Source organism: Tigriopus californicus, chromosome 1 (assembly GCF_007210705.1).
Source record: "Tigriopus californicus strain San Diego chromosome 1, Tcal_SD_v2.1, whole genome shotgun sequence".
NCBI lineage: Eukaryota > Metazoa > Arthropoda > Copepoda > Harpacticoida > Harpacticidae > Tigriopus > Tigriopus californicus.
In genome coordinates, this window is record NC_081440.1 from 6,193,714 (window position 1) to 6,209,979 (window position 16,266).

Genomic DNA, 16,266 nt, shown 5'->3' on the forward strand with positions numbered 1-16,266 from the left:
AGCACTACTATCGAGGGACTAAAGTGGTTCGATTTTTTAAGCTGAACAACGTTCAAAATGAAAGTAAAGGGGACCTAATTCGCGAAAAGTAAAAACCATGGTAACCTATGTACTCAAGGCAAAGGTAACTCATTTTTTCAATGACTTACGATTAGAAAACAATGAGATCCATCCCCTACTTTAACTTGTTTTTTTGCCTCAGATATAACACATTTGATAATATTTCTACATCAAAACATGCCAATTATGGCCAAATTGGCACCCCTGCTGATTTTCGCTGAAAACAATGTCAACCAAGCAAACCAAACCAAAACATCAACATCAGCTTCCAAAATCAGGAATTCTTCCCCCGAGTTCAGGCAACGCCTTCCTTCATCCATCGCCCGGATCGAGTTGTGACCCCGAAGACCCATCTCAGCCTAGCACTCTTAGCCCCCGCCCTCTCAGTGGGCTGGATGTGCTCATGAAGGCCATCATGCCTGCCCCCAATTCGGTCGAGCCCTCGGCGGTGACGCCCTCCATGGTGCACACGGCCTACATCCCGTGTCCACTCTTGAGGCTGCCCCTCAACATTGAATGCATTCTGGCCTATGACGATTACCTTCTGGTGGGCACCAAGCAAGGTCATCTGCTCATGTACCACGTCTTTCCCGCACCACCCGTTCGTAACGGCTCCACCCCGGGCCCCACTTTGGCCGCCCACGGGTCGCCCCCGCTCTCTTCAAGCAACGGCATGGGGCTAGCCCCACCCTCCGGCACGCCCGAGAACAACTCGACCAACCCGGAACCGGTTTGGAGTGTCCAATTGATGCGAACCAATAAGTTTTTCAGCAAGAAGACCATCGTTCAATTAGCCGCAGTGCCGGAATACTCGATTTTGGTGGCCTTAGCCGATGGGATCATTTCCGTGCACGATTTGGATCTGGCTGTGACCAACTTCCCGGCCATTTGCTCGGTCAGTCGGACTAAAGGCGCGAGTGCTTTCACTATGTCGTTGGTCAAGAGTCAATCGTTAACGGGTGAGACGTCCGTGGCGGTACGGGTGGCCGTGGCCGTGCGGAAGAAGGTCCAGTTTTATTATTGGAAGAACCGCAAGTTTCATGAGCTCTTTCCCGATGTGAGCTTAAATGACACGCCCAAAACGCTGGCCTGGGTTCGGGATTCGGTATGTCTGGGCTTTAAGAGCGATTATAAACTGATCAAAATGAACGAAAAGCAAGCCGTCGTCGATCTTTTCCCGACGGGTAAGAATCAAGAGCCTCGAATCACGCTCATCAATCAGGACGAGTTCGCACTCAGTCAGGACGAGCGGACCTCGTTCATCGATTGTCAGGGTCATCTCAAAATCAACTCAGTCGGCTGGAGCGAAGTTCCCCAAAGTTTGGCCCCGGATGAGCCCTTTCTATTAGGTGTTGTGGCCAATCAGGTCGAGGTCAAGGCTCACCGCCCGGGACTCTCAATTCAGAACCTGGAATTGCCCAAGCCCAAAGTGATATGTTCGGCCGAATCGGGTCAGGTGTATGTGGCCTCGGCTTCTCAAATTTGGCGTCTTCGCATGGTGCCGGTTAGCACGCAAATCCCCCAGCTACTCCGAGAAAAACAGTTCGAATTGGCCATCACCTTGTCCAATATCAGTGACGAGAACGTGGAAGAGCAGACTCGTCGTGTTCAGCAGATTCAAACTCTATACGCATTCGACTTGTTTTGCGCCAAGAAGTTTGAAGAGTCTTTCGAGGTGTTTTACAAACTGAATACGGATGCCTCGCACGTGGTGGGCTTATTTCACGATCTATTGCCCCAAGAGTTTCGGAACAGGCTCTCCTATCCGGATAAACTTCCAATGCTCCAAGCCCGCGATTACGAGAGTGGTGTAAAGGCTTTGATTGAATATCTCACCAAGGTTCGACACCACCTGAATGGATTGGCCGTAAAAGGCATCAGCCCACTGCCCATTAAGGAGAAAGTGGTCACGATTTCGTCCAAACGTCAAATGTTGCAAATCATCGACACCACGCTCGTCAAGTGCTATTTAAAGACCAACAATGGGTTGGTTCAATCGTTGTTACGCTTGAGTGAGAATCAGTGTCATTTGGAGGAGACTGAGCGTATCTTATATAAGTCCAATAAGTACGACGACTTGGTGATACTGTACAGGACTCGTGGCCTACACAGGAAGGCACTGGCCCTTTTAAAAGAGCACAGCCAAGACCGAAATTCTCCTCTTCATGGACCTAAGCGAACAGTAGCTTATCTCCAAGATTTGGGACCCGATCATCTGCGGGTGATCTTCGAATACGCGACTTGGGTATTGGAAGAAAACGAAGCTGACGGATTGAGCATTTTCACTGAGGATCTGAGCGAGGTTGAGTCTCTTCCTCGCGGCAATGTCCTGGACTTTTTGTCGAGGGTCAAACGTTCCACTGTCATCCCCTATTTGCGGCATATCATCCTTGAGTGGAAAGAGAGCAACACAATTTTTCATAATTCCCTCATTCTCAACTACAAAGACCAGATCATGAGCGCTTGGAGTGAGAAGAACCTCCCTAGGGTGGAGCAACTCCGAAGCGAGCTCCAGGACTTTCTCCGCACTTCCAAGAACTACACAGGGGAAATTGTGCTACCTGTATTTCCCAAGAACTGCTTGGACGAGGAAAGAGCCATTCTATTGGGATCATTGAGCAAACACCGGGCTGCCTTGACCATGTACCTCTATCGAATCAAAGACGTGGCCAAGGCCAAGGACTACTGTCAGAAAGCTTTCATTCCGGGCAGCCAAGTATACTCAGTTTTCATCGAGTTGCTGCTCAGGCCTCCAGACACGACTCTACTCCGAGAATTATGTATCGACCAGGACTCGCTGCAATCCGTACCCCACGGCTTGGAACATTGTCTCGAGGTACTCCAGAACCACGGGGACAAGGTGGATTGTCCCACGGTACTCAGGGCCATTCCCGATCATGTTCCTTTGGAAAGACTAGGCCGCTTCTTAAGCGCCAGTGTCGAGATGCGGATCTCCCACAAGCGCCACAATCAGATCCTTCATGGTCTCACTCATGCGGATCATTTGCAACTTCAGGAACGACGCGTGTTGAGCGAGTCCAACATCCTGATCGTGTCCGATCATGACGTCTGTCGAGTTTGTCACAAGCGGTTCAAGAATCAAGGTGCCATCGTACGATTCCCAAGGGGCCATGTGGTGCATTATTCTTGTCAAGAAAAAGGAGCACTTCTGTGATAACCATCTATTCGTATGCCTTAAATGATCATGGACACTTGATGGATGTCTGATTTCAGCCAACACCGCAACAATAACTCTACTAATTCAAGTGTAGTAATGTGATCTCTGTCTTCCACTGATTAGAAGGACGAGACCAACCAAATATGATTTGCCATATTGAATATAAACGTGGATGATCAACGCTCACAGGCTTTCTCATTACTTATTCACTCACCTGCTGGGTATTTAATTATCTTTCAGTCGGCTTTCACTCGAACACAAACCATGAAATGGTCAACGTTAGCGGTTCTGCTTGTTGTGATTTTGCATTTTTCTGGACAGATTCGTGTCACTGCCGGTCAAGACACCAATGTCAGGTAAATTACCGAAATGCATGCTCAAAGCCAACTCAACAACAGCCCATTTTTTCTTTCTATTCAAGATACATTTTATATGATGTCAATCCCGGAGAGGGTTTCAATTTGAGGCGAGACGTGTTCATGCGAGTCGCCGTCTTTGTCAAGAAGTTAAACCAAGCAAAACGTGGCAAATTTGTTTTGGTAACCGATATAGTTTGTCTCATTATGATCATGATTCAAGTTTAATGTTGCATTATATAATGTCTACTCTAGGTTCTACCTCCCTGGGGCCGATTGTTTCATTGGCAAACTCGGGAGCTGGGACGTCAAGTCAAGATTCCTTGGAAGTCTTTCTTTGATGTGAACAGCATCCGTCGATATGTTCCTGCTATTGAGCTCGAAGAGTTTTTGGGTAAAGAATAGGGCAGGGGCGAGTTCGGACTCGAGTCCGAGAGCACTCGAGTCTCTTACTCGATTTTGGAGGACTCGAACGGACGTCAAAAAAAAATAAGTCAATGTTTTTTTTAGAATTTCGTAAGACGGGTCTTTTTGCTAAAAATGACTAGTCAAAAAAGTCAAAAAATCAAAGGACTCGCCCCAGTATTAGTAAAGATAGTCACTTTTGTTTGGATAGTAAGCATCCACTCATGATCATTTCGTATTTCAGAACGCGAAGGTCCCATTATTGATACAGTGCTCTACCTTCAATCTTATAAGGAAGGCTGGGAAGGGAACTTTGAGTACAAGCACGACTTTCGAGAATGCTTGTCTGAGAATCATCCTTACGTAAAAGAGGAAGAGTTTTTCAGCGGATGGTTCTGGGATTACGAGGAGATTAAAGCCAGAAATTTTCAATGCCTATCCGTTCAAGGGCCCACGTCGGTGATCAAAGATCTGATATTAAACGATATGGGCGGTCAAAGAGCCATCATGTTGGATCGAGCCGAGAATCTGTTGCATGACTACTTTGGTGATGCCGAATATTGGATGGCAAGGCGATCCATGAGGTTTGCAGACGATTTAGTCCAAGTGGCGGATGAATTTCGAGAGAAATTTCTGAGCTCTAACAACGCCATAGATAACACTGTTATTTCGAAAAAATGGGAAGATCATGAAGCAATCAGAGAACCAAGGGGAGGGAACTACTTGTGCGTTCATCTAAGGAGAAATGATTACGTGTACTCTCGCAAGAAACAAATCCCTTCTTTGACGGGTGCCGCAGAGCAAGTCCGAAACAAGCTCGTGGATAAAGGACTAACCCGTGTCTTTGTTTCCACTGACGCAAGCGTGGAGGAATTCAACGAGTTTAAAGTGGCTTTAGACGATTCATTTGAAGTTCTCAAGTACACTCCTGATCATGAGACTTTGCTCAGGGTCAAAGATGGAGGCGTAGCTATCATTGATCAGCTCATCTGTTCGCGAGCCAGGTAATCACAGGCATTTCTTTATCTTATTCATTTACCTTTTAAACATGCTAACTAAACCAAATAAACACGTTATACAATAGAATGTTCTTGCTGTTCTTTTAGGACGTTCTTGGGCACACCTGAATCCACGTTTACGTTCAGAATTCAAGAAGAGCGGGAAATATTGGGTTTCCCGCTAGAGGAGAACTTCAACATGCTCTGCCCTGATGACAAGCCCCATTGTGAAAAGGCCTCTCAATGGAAGATCGTGTACCCGCCCAAAAAACCGCGGGCGTCCTTTGAAGATACAAAACCGACTCCTGAGCATCTCGAGTTGTGAAACTTGCCAAGCTAGCCATATCATGCCTTATACATACACTAAGGGTTCAATAAATCGAATTACTCACTGAACTTGAACAGATGTTGGTATTTACACATTGAATGGGCGAAGAATTGAGTGGTCACCACTTCACTTGATGTGGCACAGACATGATTTGATAATACTACACGATTTATGGGCATTTCCTGTCCACCTGAGATTTACCGCTTTCCTCGTATTCTTGCTTAGAGATCCACATCTGCTGGAAAGATCCTAGCGAAGCCAAAATCGAGCCGCCAATCCAAGATCCGAATCGCCGTTCTTGCGGGCCGTTGGCGGCAATCAACTTGAACCGCATGTTGGTGGGCGTCTTAACGGACAGATCCCGATTCAATCGCTCGTTGAAGCCTTGAAGCAAGGTATTGCCGCCCGTGACCACCACCGAACCGTACAAAGCCGGCCGAAGGTCAATATCGCACATGCCTGTATGTGATAAAACGTAAATTGCGGTTACTACTAACCCATATAAATTGATTTGAAGTGATAGAAAAGTGACATGAGCTACTTACCCACGGAGGTGGTAACCACGTGGGACACGCTCATCATAGAGTGAGCATTGGGCGATTTGTTGTAGGCCGGATCAAACAAAGCCTCGGGGATGCGAAAACGCTCCATGCCATATTCATTGTTGTACCCGTTGGGGAACTCGTATGGATAATGTAGGATAGTGGAAAGTGAGTCCTCGTCGTAGGGGGCATCGCTCACTTGGAGCACGCTACTCTGGAAGTCCTGAACCACTTGCCGCTTCATGTAATTGTGCCAAGATTGGGTCACTTCTGGTAGGTTGGAGCGACGGGTCCACTTGGGGGGATCGCCCATTTTCACCTCCTCTTTACCTAATTGAGCGAAGGAATGATCCGATGACGATTCGATTCAGCAATGATGCGAAATATTTGGACTTTCACGAATTTTCAATTTCTTATCGTTGTGCCCTAACCGCTTAACCTTTTTCAGCCCATCAGATTGGTTTCAGTTACTTTGCCTCCCAAATCTATTCTGTGATGCTTATCAATGTGGCTTTTTTTATTAATAATAGTCATCCGATATGTAGATAAAGCGAGCTTAGTTTACACCTATAATACTCGTCCTGTTATTACTAATATAAGCCCATTTTGTAGTCTTACCGCCAATCATGTAGGGGGGAACGATCTCGATCTTCTTTTCTTGTTCCAAAAAGTTCAGGCATTGATGAGTGACGTAATCGCCGGCCAAAGGCGATTTGACGATGGCATTCTGCAATACGAAGCCCTCGTGCACGGGCACGGCCGCTGTATAGGTGGCGCCTGAGTCCACCACTAAGCCTGTAGAACGCCCATTAGCAAAAGCGGCCAAGACCGCGTTCTTCACCAAGAAAAAGGCCGGCACCTGATACTTCTCAAACAAGAGCTCAGTCAGCTTTTCACGCTTAGCTCGTTGATTCCAAGGGGCTTCCGAGAATAGAACCGGATGCAGTTCCGCCTCACTCTGGATGACGTTCTTGTAGGCGTGGTCCAAGACCTTCTCAAACACGTCCCAATCCTCAATCATGCCATCGCGCACATAACTCATGGTCTCTTTGGCCTTTCGGGCCGCGGCCAAGGCTACCACGCCCAAATGGAAATTCTTCTCCTGCGGCCCTGCTCCAATTTGCTGCGACGTGGCGGTGGTGGCCCCAGCCGTGGCGTTGCTGTCCGTCTCCATGGCGTGGGCCGAAGCGCTGCCCGATGGAGCGTCATTGGGCGACACGCCCACGGTCGAAGGAATCTCACTCTTAGGCGAATCCTCGCCCGCATAGCCCACCCGCAGCGAGAATTGGCCGGGGTCAAAGACCAGAGCACCCACTTCATCACCACCGTACACGCCACCCGACATGACGAAAACCACCCAGACCAGGCAAGATCAGACTACCAAACGGTCAGAGGCGAAAGGCCAGAGGCCAAGGCTCAATCCACCGGGGGAAGCAGAAAGGTCGCTCAGAGCTCAGACAAGCATTGATTGAGCCGGTCAAGCCTGCAAGTCGTACCAAGGTGGATGATTCAAGGATTGAACGGATTGAACGGATTGAACGGATTGAACGGATTGAACGGATTGAACGGCCGCCCGGAAAAATGGGACGATCAAAACAAAGGGCCAATGCTACAGGGAGCCCGAATTGAGTTAGGACAAGCTAGGGTAATAATCAGGGCAGAAAAGGTTAAATGAGGCCATAAGGGAAGTATAGTCAGGTTACAAAGTAGTATCAGTTTTGCTTTGGCTTGCACTTAAGCACAATTGATCTGAAACAATGATGAAGAAAATTATGAATTGAATGTCAGCCAAGAACACGAGATTGGATATGATTTAAGGCTCTACTTTGGTGTTTCGAAATGGAGATGGGTCAGCGCAACTATTAAACCACTACAAAATGGGCATGTGCAGTTCCATGTGCCGGATTAAAAGGTATGAGGTTGGCATAAATCGCCAACCTTTTGACATTGAGGATCAAGACCCTTTTCATTGGATCACACTTAGTGGTCACTTCTGGTGTGACGCGATCAGCTCCTGCTTTAGACGCTAAGTTCAGGCGGAACCATGAAAAAGAACCACAACAACTCAACCTTTTCTTTTGGAGTTTGGAACTGAAAAGTTTCAAATTTGGATCAAAGTGGGATTCCAACAATCCTGATGGGCTAATGGGGTCAACCTGCTGCAGAAAATATCCAGTCAGTAGCTATAGGATAAAGCTTAATCATTGAGGAGGTGCAACAGGTGCAGATAGATATTTGGTATTCTTCTAATTTTTATTTCTATTTTTTGGTTCGTTTTTTCACGGGCCGTCCTAACCGCTACAGGGAATGTAAACCCCAGTACTATTCCAATGAAAGGTTATGATTCGTCTATTTATTACTTTTCAATATTTATATGATATTTGACTTACCATTGAATTTGAGCTATTTTTCAGTTCTTATGCATATTTTACTTGTTTAATCTCATTTGCACTTTGATTTACATTATCAGCACTTTTTGACCATAGCAGATTTTTTGCAGACTTCCTTGCCATTACTGGGAATGGGATCCCCAGTAGTTCAAGACAGAAGAAAGGCCCTAATTTTAAATGTTTTATTTCCATATAATATTTGATCCAACAAAAAAAAGTTGGCGGATCTGGTTAGCCTTTGAATGTAGGGGTCGATCATGTATTTTGATTATAAAATTGTCTTAGTTTGACATAGCGGATGCTATTGGATAAACACCTACATGTTCCCTACAAATATTTGAGGGCAGCAAATTGATCAATGAAGGAGCCCGAGAAAGAAGAGAAGTGGACTTCATTGCTCTTGCAAGCTTGGATTCTTGAAGGCTTGAAGGTGTTCTCAAAACTCACATTAAGCCTATATGGTCACTACAACTGAGCCTAAAACCTGCATTTGGACTATAATTGTCTTTATGACCTTTTTCAAATAAAAAAGCTGGTCTAAAAAGCAAATCAATTGGCGCACCACTCTCTGGTTGTTTTGCAGAACACAAACCACCCTCCACTGACTAAAAAATCATCTCTTTCAACCACCTTCCACACCCACTGATCCCTTCATTCTATATACAGTAAAAATCGGATATAAGAACAAATCAGATATAAGAGCAGGATTGTGAATCCCCGAATCAAATTGTACAGTATAGTATAATATATACACATTGGATATAAGAGCAGAATTGAAGGCGGCAAAATATTTTTCTGTTATTTCCTGCGCTCCACATTGAAGTTTTCGATGGAAACTGGTTAAGCCATTTTATAAAAGTAAGTTTTCAGCCGCTTTCTCATAAAAACAAACAGTCATACATGATGGCTTCTGCCAAGACAACCACAACACACGCGGAACTGGAGCATCGGACATAAGAGCAGAAATTTGCGGCCTCAAAGCTGCTCTTATATCCGATTTTTACTGTATCTCTCTTTTCACAAGATACCATAAGTCACCTGGCCAACAGAGCTCATCAAGGAATTGGGTAAGCCTTGGGTGTTGTCATACAACAAGCAAAACAAGACTCCATATTGAGCTGTCAAACCGGCTTTATCAAAAATCTTGTACGATATCTTTCTATGTTGCACAAAATTTCTTTTTGACGAGTTTTATTTAAACTCATTTGTTTGGGGTCATAAATTTGTGCATCTGCCTTCACCACTTCCGGGGAAAATTGACAGAACAGTCCCCTTTCTTGCTCAAACTGCAGAAAAAAGCATTCTGGCAAAAAGAGTGATCTTGGTATCAATGTGGGGCATTTTTCTGTAGTTTCCTCTCAAGAGTTTTTGGAATTTTTCCTTCAAATTGTATAAATGAATTGGCCAATGTATGGCTCCCAAAAAATTGTCGGAAATGGCGTTGATAATGCATAGATTAACCTCTTACAAAGTAGTTAGCCGGAGTTTAACAAGTCAATTAGCTTTGCTCCTTTGTTGGGCTCGTATCCTGGCACTTAATCCTTTGCACACCTTGTGATTTCAGCAAGCTTTTGCATTTTGAGTCAGTTATGACATACTTTTTTCTATTATCGAAATTTCTTACGCACTTTTATTTACATAATGGGCCACATCTGTGTGCACTTTTTGCACATCCATATTAATCATATTTCAAATTTCAAATTTCATAGGGGCAGATATAAACAATAAAGTAGCAAATCCAACAAGATTTAAACCAAGTCCACCCTCTGAGTAGTTACGAGCAAGCACAATTTTCAACCCTGACTTTCATGGTTCTTAGCATGCTCGATGGAAATAACGAAAAAATGCAATTTTTGTTGAGCTTTAAGTTTCCACAACTGTCACAAGACAAACAAGGCCAGACAGCTCTGTAGGCTTTTGGCAATATAACTTTGAAACGAACCATTTTGCAAGTAAATAATATGAAAATGGCCCACCACCATTATTTGAAGAGATCTACGTTTCTTATTTTGTTTTACTTTACATCGAAAAGTGGATCGGAATTGCTATGGCCCAGAGCAGGCCGATCTCGTTCACGGTCCATAGTTTTAGAAGTTCATGGACTAGCACAGTAGCAAGTAACAAACAAATCCGTTATCGCTCTTTGGTTTTAGTACTCTATGTTCAAACGCTACCTTCCTCTACTTTCTACTTATTTGGTCACGCAACCTACCATAATAACGACTGATTTAAAGAGAGAGTTTTTGAGACGCATAATTGAGGAAATTCGTCGACACAGGACCTGGATTCGCCATGTCCTCGAATTTACATCGTCGTCTCGTGGGTTCGGGTCTACCACCCAAGGGCCCCACCCCCGTGGGGAGTGGGCGGAGTGGAGCGCGATCCGGCCCCCGCTCAGCTCGTGATTATTCCCCATTGCCATGGTCTAAGTACTTCGAGGCTCAAACGTCGCTGGAGCTGGATTCGGACCACGCCTTTCACCTCTATTCGATCGGACTCCAGCCCTCGTCCCCAACCCACCCCGATTCACCGGCGCCAGCCCCGCCCAGTCCGGTCATGGTCTTGTTGCACGGCGGAGGATTTTCTGGCTTGACTTGGGCCTTGACGGCCCAGGCCTTGGCACACAAAGTCCGCGTGCGGGTTTTGGCCTTGGATTTGCGGGGTCATGGTCAGACGCGGACCTCGAAGGACCATGATTTATCGGCCGAAGTCATGGCTCAAGATGTGATTCGTGTGCTTCGCCATCAGTTTCCGGAGGAATTGCCCGAAATCGTGTTGGTGGGGCACAGTATGGGCGGAGCCTTGGCCGTGCATGCCGCCTTAACTCATCAGATCGATCGGTTGTTGGGCGTTTGTGTCATTGATGTGGTCGAAGGTACAATTAGTCATTCATTCCACAACTTGTTCGATGCATTCACATGGGAAAACAGAACGTGAGACGACTTATCACGTACCTAAGGACGGTCTTTTTACCTTTGTTTTACCTAAACACGTGCTCAAACTTAAATAATGGCTTTAAAATAGCTAAGCAATCAAAGTTTTGCGCCTGAAAACATCTATCCATTGTTTTGGAAATTTACATCTGAGAAGCAGAGCGGAGGGTGTGATTGCTGGGGTTATTGTGGCCAATCTTCAACCAAGGCCAGATCAACAGTTTTTGAAGTGATTTAAATGTCGTCTCCCAGTCATGCATAAACTCCCTTGAAATATGCACCTGGTTAAGGCAATTTTAGGTACGAACAAGGTCTAGCAGATACGATTTATTGTCCCATTAAAGAAGAAGAGCTAGTACTTAAGGAATCTAGGAGCGACGACGAGCTTTTATGTTGTAAGAACTTAGCTTCCGGGCACAAAACTTTACGAAGAGCTAAAAGCTGAAATGAGTGTGCGCCCAACACTGGAAAATGCGTGACCAAGAATCATAGGATCAAAAATATGTCCCATGTGCAAACGAGCTTAGTCGCAAAGGAGACAATAATTCTGGATAGTCCAATCCCAACGCGAGATCGCTTAGTTCTAAATTGATACAATCATTCTTTCGATTGTTACCTTGTCGTTAAAATTGTTTGAAGCACATTTCCCTACACTGTGTGTTTGAAAGCCACGATCCATTTCAGGTTCGGCCATGGAAGCCTTGGGTACAATGCAAGGCTTTCTTCGGAGTCGACCGGACAAATTCCCTTCCCTTGAAAACGCGATCGAATGGGACGTACGGAGTGGGCAGGTGCGAAACGCCGAATCAGCCCGCGTATCCATGCCCGGTCAACTGAAGAACATTGAAACTCAAGTGCCGGCCACGATTGATATCGATCAGGGCACCACCTCCACCGCCAATCCCGGTCAAGATGTGGTGATGGCCGCTCCTGCCGATGCCATCCCCGAGGAAGAAGAGGAAACTAGTGGGGAGTTCAAAGCGCCAAGCCCGGTTTCGGTCAGAGCTTCCGCGCCAAAATCTGGTTACACGTGGCGGATTGACTTGGCCCGCTCGGAGTATTATTGGCCGGGCTGGTTCCAAGGGCTGTCGAACAAGTTTTTGTCGGTGCCCTGCGCCAAATTGTTGCTTTTAGCCGGTGTGGATCGCTTGGATCGAGATCTAACAGTGGGTCAAATGCAAGGCAAGTTCCAGATGCAAGTGCTTCCCCAAGCTGGACATGCGGTGCAAGAGGATATGCCAGATCAAGTGGCCGATATCTTGGCCACGTTCCTGGTCAGAAACAAGTTTGCCCAACCTGCGGACGATTTCGAACGCACGTTTCCTGCCTGTTGAATGAATTAGAGAGTTTTATGTATACTTGAGGTTTCAACGTTCATTCGTAAAGGTTTTCAGATTTGACAAGATTGATTTCTGACATACACCCAGCTCATTATGATTAGTATGACATTAGGGATTGATTGGTTGTGATCATGGGAGGGATCATCGTTTTGCAAATCGATTCGTTTTCACAAGTGTCGTTCCTACACTTGGTAAGAAAAAAAAAATACTCATTGACTTGAGGTTCACTAGCGCTATCGCTGGTTTTTTAATGGTAAAGAAAATGACGAGGTTTAAATGCTATTTGGTCACAAATTTGTTAGTTGTATCATAACTAGCACATAGGTGTAGAATACTGTTTGCCTCATCATGTGCTGGATATCGGCATACATTCAAGAAATACGAGCTTCGGATCTCAAGAATGAATGCATATGATTAGAAGTCAGTTCAAACTAGGTTGATCTGGGTCAAGGAACACTAAGTCTCGGCAATTTGGGGTTGACAAGATTGATCCAGAAGTTGGCACAAGCTGCATGATATTGATGAAATTCGAATTGTAGTGTGGCATTATTCATGTCGGCTGTTCGGGATAGATTTGGAGAATGTTTGTCTTCCAAAAGCGTGAGACACACGCCACAAAGGCGATTCTCATCTCCACCCACACTCCCTCCTTCGGGACTTTGAACCGCTGAGCGCTCAATGTTCAAGCTGGGCGTTGTGTTGAGCAGAATCTGTCGCCAAGAGGTTTCGATGCTATCACATGGCTCCTGAATATCTTTCCGCACGGTTGAGAGTCGTTCGTACGATTTGCGGATCCGCAAGTAAACCCGATAAATCTCTCGAAGGTTCTTCAAGTAGTTCTCGTACTTCGGTTCACACGCAATTTCATCGAGAATTCCTTGGATGGTGATGTTCGTGCACACTTCAGCTGCATTCTCCATTACACTTTGGATTTCGTTCAAGGCCGGGATCCAATCTTGGAATGGCGAATCTTCATCGTCCTCGTCCGGGGTTAGCCGGTAAAGATCACGATATCGGTCTGGATTGTTGTGAAACTCAATCTTACCAGCCAGAACTTCTTGATCTAAGGAGGGATTGGGACTCACTTCTTGTTCTAACGGGGGATCAGGCGGTTTCCTCACCTCTGTTGAATTTTTGATTTGGGCTAGATCAAGCGTGAAATCGATTGTGGTAAGGGTATTCAACGCGGACATGCCTCCTCCTAAATCTGAGCTCTCTATGGAGTCATGACCGCCTAGAACGTCATCATTGTAGGCATCAAATTCATCATCGTCATTCAATGGAGGTGGTGGAGGGGAGCAGGCGTGCCAAGGAATGATATTCGAACTTGTGGATGTGTACTGGTGTTGACTCAAGGAAGCCAGTGAATTCGGATCATTCGCAGGAAGACCTTCATTTTCTACTAAAGCATTTTGTCCTCGACTCGGAGATGCATCGGGCAAGTTGGTAGAGGAGGAAGTTGAAAAGGCGCTCAGAAAGTCGCCGAATTCGTCATCCTGCTGTACCGTACATCGAGGAAGTTGAAAAGGCGCTCAGAAAGTCGCCGAATTCGTCATCGATCGAGTTGGCTCTTTGCTCGGCCAAGATGGGGCTGACCACCACCTCTGAAGACTTTTGATTTGCAAGCATGGAAGACATCAGATCAATCCCGAGGGAAGGAGGAGGCACATTGGCTCCACTTTCGTCTAATGATCCAAACGGATCAGTCCACGAATTCTGATTGGATTCGGACACTGTATTCAGTTCTGACTGGGATGGTTTTGACGCCTGAGGGAATGTAGAAAGAGGCTCAACCACTTCAGTGGGTGATATTCCAACATCAAAGATGTCCCTCAAGGCGCCGTACTTGTCCCCAAAGGTACCAGATTTGGCGGGCTTGGCCGAACTTGCAGCCACTTGACTAACCAAAGGCGGCAAAGGATCAGAGCTTTTAGCATGAGAACTTGAGGAAGATGAAAACCCAACGAAATCTCCAAAATCATCATCCTTGTCGAGATCGATGGTGGGGCCATGAAGTTTAGAATTTTGTATAGTCGAGACGAGTGAATGGCTTTCATTTTGACTGGGTGGTTTTGAGAAATCGCCAAAACACAAGTCTTGACTAGAGCTTGGAGGACTAACGATAGCGCTTTGCAATGGCACCACTGATCCACATACATATGAAGGAGGATTGAAATTTAAAGAATGGCTTGATTTGGGGACCTCTTCGGGGGCGACTAGATTAAGAGAATAAGGCGAAGCTATGGACGACTCGACTGTTTTTGCTACAGGATCAACTACTGACACAAAATCTCCGAACTCGTCGTCATCGTCGTCCACGTCTTTGATATTTGAATGGGATGGGACGACTGGTTGGGGAGGGGTAGACGGTTTGGCCGAAATATGATCGATAGAGAAGCCTTGAAAATCGCCCCACTCGTCGTCATCTTCTGCCGTTTTCGCTTGAGGCACGATTGATGGCGCAGTCGTTCCCAAAATTGGAGCAAACATTCGTTGGGAGGTGGGAGCTTGTTGAGTCATGCCTAAGCCTCCAAACACATCCTCCAGGTTTTGGGACAATGACGACCAATCTCGGGCCTTCGAGCTGACTTGGAACTTGGGCGCTTCTCGCCTCTCTACTTGAACCTGGTTCAAGGCCGGACCCTTAAAAGAGGACTTCTTCAGCGGTCCACTGAGATCAGTGTAGGCCATCATCAAATTGTCCAAGGTTTTGGGTTTGTCTCGAGACCCCATTCTGAAAAATACCAACAATAACAGTATTGAGGATGGGATTTCAATTTGTGACAACATAGAGAGAACTATATTTTGCTTATCATGGTCTGATTGAATAAAAGCAGCCACTGTTCCAACGCGTATCTCGTTCCAGAAGAAATTCTCTCGATGTCCGTCCCGCTCTTGGGTGCCTTGGCCGTCAAAACTTCCACGGGCCATTCTTGGGTCTTGTGAACGCCATTCTCGATTATAGTCAACTCGAAGGTTTTAGGCATGTCTCGAGGTAATAACTCATCATCACCTTGGTGCCCATTCACGACCAGGTCGACTTGAGGTTGATTGAGCCAAGCACAAGCGTCCACTTCATCCGGATCTAGCCGGACTCTTCGAGATAATTCAAGTTTGGAAGATGCCACTTGAATATGATAGTAGATGACGAGGTGGTGCCGTTTGGGTTCACCAAGGGCTAAGATCGGCGGATACACCGACTCCCACAAGCAAAGCACGTGATTACGTCGGATCTCGGATTCGATTGAGAGCCCAGTTTCTTCCAGGAGTTCCCGAAGACCAGCTTGTATGAGCGTCTCGTCCCAATCAATCCCACCACCAGGGGGAACCCAGACCCCTGGAAAGGTCCTCATGTGAGCGGCTCGTCGGGTTATCAGGACATGATGGTCTGACGATTCCAATAACGCCACCACTCCAACATTGATTCCTCGCGAGATGATCTCGGATGGTAACTGATCTTTCTCGCTCTGATCCATCATTTTCATCGGACACACGTCCAAGTGCTTCAATTTGGCCGAAGTGGCTTCGGAGGATTCGGCAGCTTCGAGGATAACTCGGTTGTTTTGTAGATAACATTTGACGCTGATCTGACGATCTTGGCCACCTGACGGGGCTAGTGATTCGAGCAGACATTCCGAAAAAGATCCAAGACGAGGCGGGCTCCCAGAAGAGGAGGTCTTCAAATGAACCAAGACGCGTTGGACCATGCTTTTTTGAGCCATGAAGCCGTGGTAGA

At 46.2% G+C, this 16,266-nt stretch overlaps 6 protein-coding genes across 6 annotated transcripts; 3 read left to right on the plus strand and 3 right to left on the minus strand.

Moving 5' to 3' along the window:
• The first annotated feature begins 297 nt into the window (after nt 1-297).
• LOC131888484 (vam6/Vps39-like protein) lies at nt 298-3,478 on the plus strand. Its single transcript, XM_059237355.1, has one exon. The coding sequence runs from the start codon at nt 464-466 to the stop codon at nt 3,233-3,235; it is 2,772 nt and encodes a 923-aa protein (XP_059093338.1). The 5' UTR covers nt 298-463; the 3' UTR covers nt 3,236-3,478.
• Nucleotides 3,479-3,521: 43 nt separating this feature from the next.
• LOC131888547 (GDP-fucose protein O-fucosyltransferase 2-like) lies at nt 3,522-5,399 on the plus strand (the record flags this gene model as incomplete). Its single annotated transcript, XM_059237429.1, is given in 5 exon segments — nt 3,522-3,594; nt 3,660-3,777; nt 3,850-3,988; nt 4,244-5,003; nt 5,106-5,399. Coding segments are annotated over 5 exon segments (1,307 nt in total), but the record flags the coding sequence as incomplete, so codon positions are not given.
• Nucleotides 5,390-7,531, minus strand: LOC131888527 (actin-like protein 6B). Its single transcript, XM_059237409.1, has 3 exons — nt 6,486-7,531; nt 5,871-6,197; nt 5,390-5,784 (listed from the first exon to the last, which is right to left on the minus strand). Exons 1-3 carry the CDS (start codon nt 7,210-7,212, stop codon nt 5,495-5,497), a joined length of 1,344 nt encoding a protein of 447 aa, XP_059093392.1. The 5' UTR covers nt 7,213-7,531; the 3' UTR covers nt 5,390-5,494.
• Nucleotides 7,532-10,455: 2,924 nt separating this feature from the next.
• On the plus strand, nt 10,456-12,548 carry LOC131885481 (protein phosphatase methylesterase 1-like). The gene is made up of 2 exons (XM_059233574.1): nt 10,456-11,132; nt 11,875-12,548. The coding sequence occupies exons 1-2, from the start codon at nt 10,550-10,552 to the stop codon at nt 12,522-12,524; spliced, it is 1,233 nt and encodes a 410-aa protein (XP_059089557.1). The 5' UTR covers nt 10,456-10,549; the 3' UTR covers nt 12,525-12,548.
• Nucleotides 12,549-12,747: 199 nt separating this feature from the next.
• Nucleotides 12,748-15,263, minus strand: LOC131885296 (synergin gamma-like). Its single transcript, XM_059233351.1, has 2 exons — nt 14,059-15,263; nt 12,748-13,997 (listed from the first exon to the last, which is right to left on the minus strand). The coding sequence occupies exons 1-2, from the start codon at nt 15,261-15,263 to the stop codon at nt 12,977-12,979; spliced, it is 2,226 nt and encodes a 741-aa protein (XP_059089334.1). The 3' UTR covers nt 12,748-12,976.
• Nucleotides 15,263-16,253, minus strand: LOC131885574 (nucleoside diphosphate-linked moiety X motif 17-like). Its single transcript, XM_059233691.1, has one exon. The coding sequence runs from the start codon at nt 16,250-16,252 to the stop codon at nt 15,329-15,331; it is 924 nt and encodes a 307-aa protein (XP_059089674.1). The 5' UTR covers nt 16,253; the 3' UTR covers nt 15,263-15,328.
• Between the last annotated feature and the right edge of the window lie 13 nt (nt 16,254-16,266).